General features: G+C 42.0%; 1 protein-coding gene across 8 annotated transcripts in view; it reads left to right on the top strand.

The window, feature by feature from the left end:
- The window catches only part of MYRIP (myosin VIIA and Rab interacting protein), a 150,414-nt gene extending 135,161 nt beyond the window's left edge, over positions 1-15,253 (top strand). For 7 of the 8 annotated variants that reach the window (XM_083467953.1, XM_083467948.1, XM_083467949.1 and 4 more), the window contains 6 exons: positions 6,382-6,576; positions 9,066-9,227; positions 9,643-9,747; positions 10,077-10,137; positions 13,151-13,272; positions 15,107-15,253. In XM_083467953.1, coding sequence (XP_083324079.1) covers positions 6,382-6,576; positions 9,066-9,227; positions 9,643-9,747; positions 10,077-10,137; positions 13,151-13,272; positions 15,107-15,139 — 678 coding nt within the window. In that variant the 3' untranslated portion in view covers positions 15,140-15,253. Of the gene's footprint in view, positions 1-6,381; positions 6,577-9,065; positions 9,228-9,642; positions 9,748-10,076; positions 10,138-12,389; positions 12,579-13,150; positions 13,273-15,106 lie in introns of those variants that run through there. The other variant, XM_083467954.1, reaches the window with a different exon arrangement.
- The last annotated feature ends 481 nt before the right edge of the window (positions 15,254-15,734 follow it).

The raw sequence follows: 15,734 nt of genomic DNA, 5'->3' as shown, positions 1-15,734 counted from the left end.
TGGAACAAGATGGAGACAGAATAAAATTGCAGAGCTTTGAAAAATTGAAAAACAGAGTGCGAGATTGGCTCCATTATTACCAAATAATGGAGGCATACAATTTGGACAAAAAAGTTGGTTTCCAGGTGGAAAAATCAAAATTGGAAACAGAATTATTAGACCCAAAAATTAAGAATTTGTCAAGAATGTATAACTTGCTGTTGAAATGGAATACTCAGGATGAAATGGTGAAATCAGCTATGATTAAATGGGCACAAGATGTTGGACATAACATAATGATGGCTGACTGGGAACAGTTATGGACCAGAGGTATGAAATTCACGGCATGTAATGCCCTAAGAGAAAACTTACCGTATTTTTCGCTCTATAGGACGCACTTTTTCCCCTTCAAAAATGAAGGGGAAATGTGTGTGCCTCCTAAGGAGCGAAGACGCCATAGCCCGGCGGCCCTCTCCCGGCTGGAGAGGTAACGCGGGGCTATGGCAGGAGCCTCTATAGCCGCGTGTCACCTCTCCAGCCGGGAGAGCGCGCACGGGGCTAAAGCAGCCTCCTGCGACCCTCTCCCGGCTGGAGAGGTGATGCACGCCTATGGCAGGAGCCTCCATAGGCGCGCGTCACCTCTCCAGCCGGGAGAGCCCACGTGGGGCTAAAGCAGCCCCCTGCGACCCTCTCCAGCTGGGAGAGCCCGCGCGGGGCTAAAGCAGCCCCCCCCACGACCCTCTCCCGGCTGGAGAGGTGACGCGCGCCTATGGCAGGAGCCTCCATAGGCGCGCGTCACCTCTCCAGCCGGGAGAGCGCACGCGGGGCTAAAGCAGCCCCCCGCGACCCTCTCCCGGCTGGAGAGGTGACGCGCGCCTATGGCAGGAGCCTCCATAGGCACGCGTCACCTCTCCAGCCGGGAGAGCCCGCGCGGAGCTAAATCAGCCCCCTGCGACCCTCTCCCGGCTGGAGAGGTGACGCGCGCCTATGGCAGGAGCCTCCATAGGCGCGCGTCACCTCTCCAGCCGGGAGAGCGCGCGCGGGGCTAAAGCAGCCCCCTGCGACCCTCTCCCGGCTGGAGAGGTGACGCGCGCCTATGGCAGGAGCCTCCATAGGCACGCGTCACCTCTCCAGCCGGGAGAGCCCGCGCGGGGCTAAAGCAGCCCCCGCGACCCTCCCCCGGCTGGAGAGGTGACGCGCGCCTATGGCAGGAGCCTCCATAGGCGCGCGTCACCTCTCCAGCCGGGAGAGCCCACGTGGGGCTAAAGCAGCCCCCCGCGACCCTCTCCAGCTGGGAGAGCCCGCACGGGGCTAAAGCAGCCCCCCCCCACGACCCTCTCCCGGCTGGAGAGGTGACGCGCGCCTATGGCAGGAGCCTCCATAGCCGCGCGTCACCTCTCCAACCGGGAGAGCGCGCGCGGGGCTAAATCAGCCCCCTGCGACCCTCTCCCGGCTGGAGAGGTGACGCGCGCCTATGGCAGGAGCCTCCATAGGCGCGCGTCACCTCTCCAGCCGGGAGAGCGCGCGCGGGGCTAAAGCAGCCCCCTGCGACCCTCTCCCAGCTGGAGAGGTGACGCGCGCCTATGGAGGCTCCTGCCCAGTGCGCACCAACCCCTCTCGCTCTCCAGGCTTCCAAGGTAGCCGCCTGAACGCACCTTAAGGGGCACCTTGTTTTAGAGCGGGAAAACAACAGGGGCGAAATTCTCCCACTCTCTGCGCAGCGCCTCCTGCCGCTTCACTGAAGGGGCGCTGGGCAGAGAGCGGAAGAATTTTTTTCCCTTGTTCTCCCCCCTCTAAAACAAGGTGCGTCCTATTGTCCGGTGCGTCCTATGGTGCGAAAAATACGGTAATGAAAATGATTTATAGGTGGTACATGACACCAGTCAAGCTTGCAAAAATCTACCATTTGCCCGAGAATAAATGTTGGAAATGTACTGAGACTGAAGGTACATTCTTTCACCTATGGTGGACATGCCCAAGGATTAAGACATTCTGGGAGATGATTTATAACGAAATGAAAAAGGTATTCAAATATACCTTCCTGAAGAAACCAGAGGCCTTTCTCCTGGGCATGGTCGGCCAATTGGTGCCAAAGAAGGATAGAACTTTTTTTATGTATGCAACAACAGCAGCAAGAATACTCATCGCGAAGTATTAGAAGACACAAGATTTACCCACCCAGGAAGAATGGCAGATGAAGTTGATGGACTATATGGAATTGGCGGAAATGACTGGCAGAATCCGAGACCAGGGAGAAGAGTCGGTGGAAGAAGACTGGAAAAAGTTTAAAGACTATTTACAGAAATACTGCAAAATTAATGAATGTTAGAAGAATGTTGGAATGAAGTTCTATGGCTTTAGTAGAAATGTTATAAGGAATTAAGTATAAATAGATTAATAGAATATTAAAGGGGAAAAATAAGGTCAGAATGTTAAGATAATTTTAGGATAGAAAACAGAGGAAGATGGAAAGGAATTGCTGAAATAATTAATAGAAGTGGAATACAAAAAGGGAGGTGTGAGGAGGTCTCTGAAATAAGTGAATGAAAGATAAGATATTGAAATTATTTGATGTGTTTTAAATTGCTTTTGTTTTGTTTTGTTAGTTTTATGTGTTAGTGTTTTGTGTTAGTGTTATGTAGTGTTTGTGTATTGTATTGTCTATTCTTTGTTGTTGTTGTTTTTTGTAGTGTTTAAATTGTTGGAAAAGCAATAAATATTATTTTAAAAAACAAAAAGAAAATAGGTCTATCAGATAGAGCTATTCTTCTGGATAACCCTCACTAATGGGTCTCTTCTAATCCACTTTAATGCAATGGATTCTTTTTACAGTAGTTCTAATACTTGCCACAACTGGTATTCTCATGATAGGAAGCAGTAGTAATTCATGGGAAATCAAATGTAATATTGCTGGTTCAGGAATGAGAGCATCCATGTCGGTAGTTGCCATTGAAGTTTTGCCACTGACCAATTATCCATTGTGGGATGCCCATGATAGTCATCTTTTTGCTTGAGTCAGGCACTGGTACAGTCGTACTTTGGTTTTTGAACAGCTTAGTTCACGAACAACTCGGAACTCAAACATCACAAACCCGGAAGTAGGTGTTCCGGTTTGCGAACTTTGCTTCAGAAGCCGAACGTCTGGCGTGGCTTCCACTGTTTCTGATTGGCTGCAGGGCGCTCCTGCAGCCAATCGGAAGCCGCGCCTTGGTTTCTGAACGTTTCGGAAGTCAAACGGACTTCTGGAATGCATTCTGTTTGAAAACCAAGATACGATTGTACATATTTTTGGAAGTGTTTACACAGTCAATAAAGTAAAACCATCATCACTGCTGGTCTATGTAACAACTGGTGATATTCAGGTTGTGTGCATAAGCTCTGAATGTTTCACATCATTTGCGACCTGTTTATAAAGGATTGCAGCAAGACATAAAGATCTAAGACTTAATAAATATTTTTCAAGTGCTGTCTGGATTATGAAGAAGGAAGAACTCCGGGCACATTTCTTTGAAGACTGAAACATTTGTCAATATGTAGATACTTTGAAGAAAATGTAATGGCTCTGGCAGCTTCTTTTTTTTAATAAAATTTTTTAATTATAATTAATGGAATAATGGGGCATGGAAAAGAGGCCAGTGAAAGCAAAATACCTAAAATAACTACCAAGCACCTCTACAGCATTGATTTCTCCCTAAATATTATTGATTTCCTTCAAACTAATTGGCACCTGCAAGAGTAGATGGGAAACTTGGAAACATCATGAGAGGTTGAGCAGCTCTTCATGATTCAAGTATCTCCCAGTCTGTGAAGACAGGAAACATTTGGCTGCTTTAATTATCACTGTTATTCTTGCCAGACAGGCCAAAGACCTGATTCTATCTAACCTGCTGCCTGAGTGTCTCTCTAATCATGATGCTTCAACCATATGTTGCAAGATCAATGTATGAAGGCATTGAAAGAGCATTTATTCGGTAAACATCTTACTGATGAACTGGCATGTGAAGAATGCGAACATACAAATCTGCCTTGCGCTGAGTCAGATCACTGGCCTATCTTGCCAGGGCTAATTACTCTGAACGGCAGGAGCTGTCCAAGGTATCGAACTGAGATCTTTTCTAGACCTGCTACGTACATATCTTCTGAGATGAAACCGGAAGCCTTCTGTGTACACAGCAAATGCAGTACCACCGAAATATGTCTACTTCCCAAATAGCTAAAGTACAACACTGCTTGTTCTGTGGATAGGAAACCATAACCTGCTAGGAAAGCAATTACAGCGTGGTCAGAGCCAGCAGAGCTTCCTCTTATCTGTACCCTGTTATAGTCTGCAAATAACCAAACTTGAAGCCGACTGTCTCAGGCGACATGACAAAACGTTTACTTATTGTTGTCCTCGACAATAAGCAAACATTCTGTCATGTCAGTTCTCTTGCAGGAGAGCCAACTCGTTCCCTGTGCAGCTCAAAATACAATGGGATCTGATTTGTTGCAAAAGAATAAACCATTCTTGAAACTATTGGTTTTTATTATTATTTACATCAGATTTTTGTTTGTGAGTGCTGAATAACATTGCCAGTACAGTTGTGCCTTGGGTTACATATGCTTCAGGTTACAGACTCCGCTAACCCAGAAATAGTGCTTCAGGTTAAGAACGTTGCTTCAGGATGAGAAAAGAAATTGTGCTCTGGCGGCGCAGCGGCAGCAGGAGGCCCCATTAACTAAAGTGATGCTTCAGATTAAGAACAGTTTCAGGTTAAGTGCAGACCTCCGGAATGAATTAAGTACTTAACCCGAGATACCACTGTATAAACTATGAAGCTCATGCATGAGTAGATAAGGAGAATGGCAACATGTTCAAAAGCGCATTGTAGACCATGGTCTGGATTTGGTGTTTTATACCAACTGGACTGGTGGGAGATACAGATCACTGGTGAGAGTAGATTTCACCATGGCTTTGCCAATCTCCCTGTCTATTCTTCAAACCCCAATCAACTCCAAGACTAGGGAGATGGTGGGTATGATTCAGGATAGATAGATTATTCTATTTCACTCAATTTCACAGGTGTTTGATTCATAAGCCCATTATCTTTAGTCGTAATCTGCTTTAAAAAAAAAAAAAGTCCATATGGAAAAATCTCTGCAACATTCAGCTTCATTATATAGATAGAGGGTGACTTGAAAGAGCAAGAGACCCAAACAGTTTTTTGTTTAGCTAGGCAAAGTGCAAAATGTACAAGCTTTTGCTGAACTGGCATACGAAAGATGAACAAGTTAAATCGGTGATGATAGATTGGGCAAGAGATTTAGGACATAACATAATGTTTGAGGACTGGGAAAGATTGTGGAAGAAAGGGGTGAGATTCACCGCATGTACTTTGTTAAAGGAAAATATTATGAAAATGATGTATAGATGGTATTTGACACCTGTAAAATTAGCAAAGATGTATCATAATTGTGATAATACATGTTGGAAATGTAAAGAAAAGGAAGGAACATTATTTCATATGTGGTGGACCTGCTCCAAGGTGAAAGACTTCTGGGAAAAGATTTATAATGAATTGGAAAAAAATGTTGAAATATACATTTATAAAGAAACCAGAGGCCTTTCTTCTTGGAATAACAGGTTCGGAACTGCCCAAGAAAGATGTTAATCTATTTTTGCATGCCACAACTGCGGCTCGTATTTTGTTAGCTAAAAAGTGGAAAACTCAAGAATTACCAGCAGTAGAAGAATGGCAGATGAAGATGATGGATTGTATGGAGCTAGCCGATCTAACTGGAAGAGTCTGCGACCAGAAGGAGGAGGAACATCACAAAGAATGGAAGAAATTCAATGATTATTTAGTTAAATTTGTTAAGCTAAAATAACTGGAAATAGCGTCCAAATACTTAAAGAGCTTAGGATTGTATCTATGTTAACTGATAAAATAATATGTTTAATACAACAAGGAGAAGATTTAAAGATGTTAATGTTTAATTTAAAGGGTATTAAAATTGGGATTTGGGAAACCGTAATAAGGATATGCAATGAAATTCAACTAAGGGGAAACGAGGAAGTCGTTTTACAAAGTAAATAACTGTTATTTTCAATAAGGTTATGATTTATGTTTCTTATGTTTTGTTTGTTTTATGTTTTTGTTTGTCATTGATATTGTAAAAACTAATAAAAATTTTGCAAAAATAAAGTGCAGGACAATAAATTTATTATTATTATTATTATTATTATTATTATTATTATTATTATTATTATTATTAAGGTTTCCATGTTGTAAGCAAGATTATGGGGCTAAACGGGAGCTTATCAAAAAAGGAAAGCGGGAGCCTTTGTGTATTCATGAAGCAAAACAATTTCACTACATTTGCCTCTTCCTTCTAACAAGAAACTTTCCTGTTTTACAACAGAAATATTCTGCAGTGTCTCTCTGCAACATATCTACTGAGGTCCTAAAAGTCATCAATGCAACAGAGGAGCTCATAGCAGAATCTACAGGTCCTTGTGATTTTGCAGCAGATGTGTCTGACAAAGGCAAAGGAGAGTTCCCCCTGGGTGCAGACCCTATCAGACTTGATGAGCAGCTCACCACACTGGAAGAAAATGTAAGAGTGGCAGAAGACTTCATGTGATATCTGTCTGTGCTGTCGGTAGTCCTGCTTAGCTTACTCTTGTGGGAAAAGAGAGCCGCTGGTTTTGAATGGCAATTGTGTATACAAAAAACCCAAGCAAACTAAAAGACAAAAGCCCTGTTTAGGTATTCTTAATCAGAGCAGAGCCCCCCATTCTTATTGTTATCCCTGTGAAATTTAGAATCAGGGTTCTAAAATGCATCTGGCAGCATAATAATAATAATAATAATAATAATAATTATTATTATTATTATTATTATTTATACCCCACTCTCCCCAGCCAAGGCCGGGCTCAGGGCGGCTAACAAGCAATAATAAAAACAAGTTGAATGAATACAACTTAAAAACAAGATTAAAATACAACAATTAAAATATTGAAACATTAAAATATTAAAATGCAGCCTCATTACAGGAGGAGAAAGGAAAAAGAAAGAGGGGGAGGGAATCAAATTGGCTCCAAGCCAAAGCCAGGTGGAACAACTGTCTTACAGGCCCTGCGGAAAGAAATCAGATCCTGCAGGGCCCTGGTCTCATGAGACAGAGCGTTCCACCAGGCCGGAGCCAGTGTTGAAAAGGCCCTAGCTCTGCTTGAAGCCAATCTAACTTCCTTAGGGCCCGGGACCACTAGGGTGTTGCTATTTGCAGCAGATGTGTCTGACAAAGGCAAAGGAGATATAAGAATGGGATAGCAACAGACACAGAGCAACAGAGACAGAGCTGTGGGTATAGGGCAGCATAATAATAAATAATAATGATAATAATAAATATCTGTCCCTCTGTGTGAATCACTTCTTTCATGCTTACTTATCTCTGATTCAGGAAAACACATTTATGCAGTAGTAGTAGTAAAGTTAAAGCCAGGTTTGGATGAGCTGTTGGGGCATTTTCCATAGTCAGGGAGAGATGAATGAGGTCTCGAACCAAAGCACGGAACAAGTAGATTAGCAAAGAAAATCAAGCACACACATACGCTCTCTAAGTTTAACTTACAAACAGAGCACGTCTGCGAATTTTCACTAGTCCTCATTAATATTCCAAAATCAATCAAGCATATTGTTTGTTAAGTCGGAATGTTCATCTTTTATTCATCCATTTCTGTCTTAAGCTCCTCTGGGGACAAAATGAATGTAAAATCACCTGGGGGGGAAGCATTTTTTAAAGGGCTGTATCCTTGCCAACCTCATGCCAACCTAGCAGTTCGAAAGCACGTCAAAGTGCAAGTAGATAAATAAGTACCGCTCCGGCGGGAAGGTAAACGGCGTTTCCGTGCGCTGCTGTGGTTCGCCAGAAGCGGCTTAGTCATGCTGGCCACATGACCCGGAAGCCGTACGACGGCTCCCTCGGCCAATAAAGCGAGATGATCGCCGCAACCCCAGTGCCACAACTGGACCTAATGGTCAGGGGTCCCTTTACCTTTATCCTTTGAGCTGAGACTTGTCATGTTGAAGATAGCCTCATGATCACACACAGACTCACCACTGTAGTTACATGAATGTAAACCACTTTGGAGTCATTGGCTTGGATCCAAATATACCACTGTGCGAGTTAGGAGCACACCTGCTTCTTTGGAGGGATGGGACTCACAATCCCCCCCCCACACACACACACATATCACTCTCAACATGCCCCCATCAAGAGTCCTCTTGTATTTCCCTGAAATACTTGCTCTGGAACCACTTTTGGTAATGCAGGACCTGGGGCTGGAGAAGAGGAAAATCACTTCTCCCTTTCCCCACCTGCATGAGCAAAAGTGCCTCTTGCTTGTACAGTATGATCTTGACCAAAGCAATGTTTTGCAGACACTGGCATCCCAAATTGCAATGTTTCTACTTACGCATTTGTCTCTAAAGCACCTCTGCCAGAGGAAATTTAGGTTTGCTTAATTAAAGCGGCTTAAAGCGTGCCCTAGCACAACAAATCCACTTTTTGAACGCCCTCCCATCAGATGTCAAAGCGATAAACAACTACCTGACATTCAGAAGACATCTGAAGGCAGCCCTGTTCAGGGAAGTTTTTAATATGTGACATTTTAGTGTGTTTTTCATCTTTGTTGGAAGCCGCCCAGAGTGGCTGGGGAAACCCAGCCAGATGGGCGGGGTACAAATAATAAATTATTATTATTATTATTGTTATTATTATTATTATTATTATTATTATTATTATTATTATTATTAAACCCAGCCAGATGGGCGGGGTACAAATAAATTATTATTATTATTATTATTATTATTATTATTATTATTATTATTATTTAAACAAAAAAACAAAAAAAGAGAAAAGAAACTGCCTTTTGCACTTCCAAATGCGATGGAGAAACACATTAAAATGTGGAATGAATGATTAATGCAGTGTTGGTCAGTAGTGGTCAGTGGGGTGGCAACAGGAACCTCAGGCCCTAGTACTTAAAGAGGCCCCAAAGCTGTAGACTTACCTAACTGGATTCTGGCACATGTACTGCTTAGGTCTACCTAACAGCCGGCAGTGTGTATGGCTTGGAGAGTCAGCTCAATGACCTTGAAGATGCAGCACGCAGAATTAACAGCATTAGTTCAGAATCAGAGTTGGCTGACCTGGAAGACCAAGTGGCAACAGCAGCAGCACAGGTTCATCATGCAGAACTTCAGGTGAGATGAACAGCTAGCTCCCCGGTTCGTACCTGCCAATAATTTCGTATTCTTTCATTGTGTTGAACAACAACCTGTGAGATGGACTCAGCTACATTCATCACAATAGTGTATATAAAGCCCTTAGCAACTTGCAAGCATTTTTCCTGCAAGATTTTCTTTCCCCATACATTCCTGCTTGACCGTTTCAATCTGTGGAACTGGTACTGCTACAAATGTCACATAATACTCATTCCACATTTGTAAGAAATCAATCCTTTAGTGTGGCAGCATGGGACTCCCTGCTTTTTGACACCAGGCAGACACCTTCCTACTAAAAACATTTCTGTTTGAACAAGTCTACCCGGATATGTGTTTTCATCTGTTTACAGCTTTATTGCTGATTTTAATTATTGTTTGAATGTTTCTTTTAAAGATTTCAGATATAGAGAGCAGAATTTCAGCGCTAACAGTGGCAGGCTTGAATGTAGCTCCGTGTGTTCATCTGACAAGGAAACGTGACCAACAGCAAACAAACCAGGTGAGAAAAATTAAACCAGTAGCCACCCCACTGATCCAACCAGACCTGTGTAGTGAAGCAGGCACACATCTGTATGGCGAAAGCTGGTATAGATGCCCATTGAAATGTGTGTCAACGTCTGCAACATAATGTTTACCTAGTCCTCATTAAGCTGGCCATGGGTCTGTAAGGCAGGTGGGGATGGATGTCCCTGGTCCACTGTGGTCCAGACTACTTGCCCTTGCATTTGACCAGCTGCATGTAGCCAGAGTTGGACTGGAGCCAGTATTGGTTCCCTGTTATGTGCTAATTATTTACTAATAAACTGTGGGGCGTTTTTCATCCCGTAGATGCACACGATAGACACATCAAGACAGCAGAGACGAAAGCTTCCAGCTCCACCAGTGACAGGTACTGAAAAACAGTGGAAAATAACAGTATGCTTGTTTTGATTCTGTAGTACATATTGACTTCCCCTGCACTTGAGCTCAGGCTTTGGCAGATTGAGTGGATAAGACCAAGAATGGGTCCAAACGGTCAAGAAGGCGGTTTCTGCATATGCTGTTAGAGGGAAGTGAGGGGTGGATGGGGCCTGTCAACCTGGGAAGGTAGCTTATCCAGAGAAGGAAAACTCTGATCCTAAATCTCTGCTGCCTTGTGGGGTATCCTCGGGAGAAGAAAAGGCTAAACCCTACACAAATCCAGAGTGGAGTCCCTAAGACAGTTGGATGGCACCTTCTATGTCTCCTTCCAGCAACTCCTGCAGCCAAGCTAGTGCCAAGCACATTGCTCTGCTTTCCTTTGGAACACATCAGCAAGGCTGATAGGGGGGTCTTGTCTGGGCAGCCCAGGACTCCAGACACTCTGCCCAGGCTGGCACCCCAGGAAGAAGATCACGTCAGTGCTGCTAACACAGTGGTTTGATTTCACCCCCAGGGGTGCACTCCATTGTCTCTCAAGAAAGATGGGTGCCAACAGCCAATGTGACCAATTTAGGAACAATGGAAAACTATACTATGAGTAGTGATGTTAAATTCTCGAGAATATTCTCGATTAATGTGAATATTAGAGAATTTTCATTTGAAATAGGAGAATATTCATTTTAATGCATTGAAAATGATATAATTTTAATGCATTGAAAATGATATAGTTAGTTAATATACATGTTTATTCATGGGTAAACTTGTTCAGATGGCAACCAAAAACTGTACAGATACTTTTATGCAATGGGGCAATGCAGTGAATTCACATTCGTTGATTTTTTGCACCAAACCATTCTAAGGTGATGGCACCAGTGATTGTCATGTTAAGGTTTGGTGTAATGAAACTCAGTAGTTAAATCGTATTTTATTCTTCCATTAGAACATGTACATATAGGACAAGTCAAAAAATACAATTGGCATGTTAAGGTTTGATACAAGTAAATTCAGTAATGGCTATCTTGTGTTTCCAATAGTTCTAACACTTAATAACTATTTTGGTGACTAAAACATAGTTTGATAAACAAAGCTATATGCATACATATAATAAAGAAGCCATTAACATTGAATATATTATCATTATATGATAATATATTTCAGTATGCCAATCTCTGGTAAATGGCACTGCAAAAACCAGCAACTGGCACTAAATAAAAATATAGAAACGTCAACTCTTTAAATCAAGGCCACCTCACATGTTGTTACACATAATTATATAGGCCTAGGTACTTTAAGTGTATAAAGCATTAAACGTGCTTTCTGTAAAAAAAAAAAAACACACACACACACACACTGGCCAAGGGTATAGAATTGCAAAGAATAAGGTCACACCAAAATAGAAAAAAGGCTATTACATATAGTTGAAATACATACGAATACAAATGTTCATCAAATTAAATGAATAGCATTTTTAAAACTAAAAATAAATAAAAATGTTTTCTGTAGCTTACATTTCAGAACTACCAATGGCGAATGACACAATGCCCGTTAATGTAACTGAATGAAAAAATAATTATTCATTACTTACACTGGTAATATCATAACTTGACTTATTATTTACTAGATTTCTTTAAAATGTGGGTTGTAAAACTAGTTCTTACATTAGAATTTACACTTTGTGAAGAATATTCTCCAGAGAATTCTCAAGAATTTTCTCACCTCACCTCACTTAACTATCATTTTATTATACATGTTAAAATTTTGGATATTTCAAAGCCAGATTAAAAACAAACAATCATAACGTTATCTTAAATAAAATTGCTGCCTTAAAATATTTTCTGTGTACACTTACCTGGGAGTATCTCATGGAATTCACTGACCCTTCCATCTGAGAATATACAGCACTGCAAATGAATGGAAGTTAGCAGGAACAGTTTTATTTTAGAAAAGCATTTTAGAAACAATTTTGAGAGGGTGGGTTGCCAGCTACATTCCCCACCCTAATCTTCCCATTTTTTCCCATATCTGGGTGGAGCTGGGACAGGATTTTTTTCTGGGCTTTTTTGTCGTTAAAGCTGAATGAAATTGATATTAACTATCTTTTGCCATTTCTTCTTGAGGGTCATTATAACAAGCATGTCATTTGTATTGATTATTTGCATATGCACTAGAACTGTATAGCACATTCTAAGCATATCTGCCCCTCCTCTAATAATTCTGAGCACAGTACATTATCCCTTGCAGAGTTACAGTTCCTAGCAACCCGTAACAAACTACAGTGCTCAGAATTCTTCGAGGAAAAGAACCTTCTTTGAATGTGCTTCAGATGTACACAACACAGCCTAAGAAATACTTGGCTGAAAGTCTCTTTCTACCACCTCCAAAATTTCCTACTTCAGAGGGAAGCCTAGGAAATTACGCGGTGCATTTTCAGCAAGAGCCAGTGTGGTGTAGTGGTTAAGAGCGGTAGATTTGTAATCTGGTGAACCGGGTTCGCTTCCCCGCTCCTCCACATGCAGCTGCTGGGTGACCTTGGGCCAGTCACACTTCTATGAAGTCTCTCAGCCCCACTCACCTCACAGAGTGTTTGTTGTGGGGGAGGAAGGGAAAGGAGATTGTTAGCCACTTTGAGACTCCTGAAGGGAAGTGAAAGGCGGGATATCAAATCCAAACTCTTCTTCTTCTTCTTCTTCAAGAGATAACTCTACAGGAAAGAGGTAGTGTTGTCTCATGATTGGAAGACATGCTGCAGCCTTCGCAAATGGGTGCATTCCAGCTTTGATGGACTACAACTTCCACAATCCATCATCACTGATGGATGATGGAGCTGATAGGCACTACAGTCATATAAACATCTGGAGGCCACCATGTTGAGAATGGCTCATACTGCATCTTCCAGATTTGAACCTTGCCCCCCTTCTTTTGTAGGAGCTTAGCTACACATGTTGCCTCCTCCATCATTCTCTTGAATTTATGCAGAACGCTGGTGACGACTCTTTTTTCAGGTGAAGACATGGACGCATCTCCGGTTACACCTGTTAGAACATTCAACAGGAATTTCATACTCCAAGGATCTCTTACGCAGAGAACCAAAAAGGAGAGGAAAAGCACTGCCAAGGATAAGAAGGTAAGTACTAAGTAGAAGCTTACAGAGCAACCTGAAGCATAGGAAGCCGGCATAAGTTGATGCTGGTTTAGGTTACCCCAGTTCCAAACTCTTTTCAGGAGTGAGGTTATTGCTAGCTGATCCAGAACGAGCTTGGCAGGAAGAAAACAAGCCTTTGAAATATAGTCTGACTTACACCACCCCGTTTGCCCGTATAACTTCTGCCGGGTTGCCAGGTCTTGTGACCGAGTGAAAAGAGGTTTGGAGTAGATGTAATACTCTACTCACCCTCCACAACACCCCTTTGGGGCCTTATGCCAACAGAGAGAGAGAGAGAGAGAGAGAGAGAGAGAGAGAGAGAGAGAGAGAGAGGGATGGATAGATAGATAGATAGATAGATAGATAGATAGATAGATAGATAGATGATAGAAAGGAAGGAAGGAAGGAAGGAAGGAAGGAAGGAAGGAAGGAAGGAAGGAAGGAAAGAAAGAAAGAAAGAAAGAAAGAAAGAAAGAAAGAAAGAAAGAAAGAAAGAAAGAAAGAAAGAAAGAAAGATTTATTACAGTCGGAGACCAGCTTATAAAACACACGTGGGAGTATAGTCACAGAAGGAAAACAAACAATTAAAACAATGCACAACAATAAATTTAAAAACAATGTACAACAATAAACTGCCGCAGGGAGCTGACCCAGAGTCACCCATAAAACCAAGTTTGGGGATTTTCTTAACGCACTAGTTTGAGTTGGAGGGTGGTCTGCACCTACAGATCTGTACACAGAATCTGGCGACCATCCGAGTCGTCTTCTGATCTTTGCCTAACAGGAAAAGGTTGAATTTTTGCTTTTCCGGGAGGTCAGCGAGCCTCACCAGTAGGGGATCAATGGTCTTACTATGTGCCTCTTCATAAAAGGGACATCTAAAGAACAAGTGCTCCGGGCTTCCTGTATCCCCCAATGAACAGGCGCAAAGTCTCTGAGCGTATGGGACTTTTTTAAAGGCTCCTTCCAGGACCGGCGAGGGCAGAGCCGAGCTTCCAACATAAGTAGCTCGAGGGGGGCCAGCGTAGCCCTGAGATAGGTCCACCTCTCCCAAACTCACTCATCCCATTGGTTCTTGGGTTTGCTGTTTCTCTCCCAAAACCCAGATCTTAAGAGGGGGGGGGGACAAAAAACATTCAAACTTCATTGCAAGTTTTGAATTCTAAAATTCGTTTACCAATGAAATGTATTGAATCAAGCAGGAACTTCATGCTGTGACTCAAAAAAACATGTGTGTATTTTTAACGCCATCTTTTTTGTGATACATCATCCTGGTTATATTTTTTTAAAAAAATAAATTTTTATTGGTTTTACAAAAAGTTTTTTTAAAACAATACAAACATATAAAAAGACATACAAACACGTATAATTTCATGACTTTTTTTCCATAAACCTTGTTTCTCGGACTCCCCCATACCTCCCCTTTCTGCATCCCAATGTCCAAAATTTTCCAGCAACCTCCAAATAGTTCTGTCAAACATATGTCCTCTTAATCTTTCCTTCAACATCATCCTGGTTATAAAATGACTTCAAAATCTCAGTTTCTAAATTAAAAAATTTTGAACTTCAAAGCCAAAATTGAGTTTTAGAAATGAGTAACCTGTTAAGCCTAAATTACAATTTTTGTTCAGCTGGGTCTAACTAACCAAGAGACTTTTGGAATAACCCTTTCGCCATTGTGGACTTTGGATCGTTGAGCCTATAAATAGTCTGATCCCATGAGTTAAATAATTGCCTGTTAGAAGTTTTGCTGTATATTTATATTATTTCGTTATCAACTTTAATGTTTCTTTAATTCTGTATTTCCCCTTTTTAGGAACCAACAATAGGGTCTGCTGTAATGTACTAGAATTCTAGAATTCTACTGCCATTAACACACTGCCTGAGGCTACACACTCGAGTGCCTTTATATAACAGCCATTGTATACATCCAATAAAAAAATGGACCCTCAAGAACCCACAATGCCTCCGTAATAGGGCTTTGCTTGGATACCTCACTGAGAAAGCTGTTCAAGTCTTCAGCATTGTGGTCTGCTGTTGGAAGCTCTGCCTTAAAGTTCTCATGAGACTCCAAAAAGGACGTCGAGTTTCATATAAGCAAGGCTCCATGTTTTAAGATGCACTCCCCCCCTCCCCACATTGTCAACTGTTCTAAAATTCGTTGTCTTTAAAATGCAGTATGTTTTGTATTCCTAATTCATCCGTTAACGTCAGCCAATATCCCACAGGTAGATCAAGGAAAAATTCAAGCCATCCACCCCGTCATCCAGATTTGCTGGGACCTTACTGTTCACACAGTCATAGTCATGTATGTATTGTTGAGCAATAAGAGGAACTCCAAAAGTAACTGGGTAAATCACAAAGCAAATGCTGGAAAGGGATGGCCACTGGGGAGCTTAAATGGGAGGGAAGCATTTTTTCGTTTGTGATCTGTGCTTGCCTTC

This window comes from Podarcis liolepis, assembly GCF_965112155.1.
Source record: "Podarcis liolepis genome assembly, chromosome: 12".
NCBI lineage: Eukaryota > Metazoa > Chordata > Lepidosauria > Squamata > Lacertidae > Podarcis > Podarcis liolepis.
The sequence above is the reverse complement of the archived record's forward strand: the minus strand, read 5'-3'. Positions and strand labels throughout refer to the sequence as shown.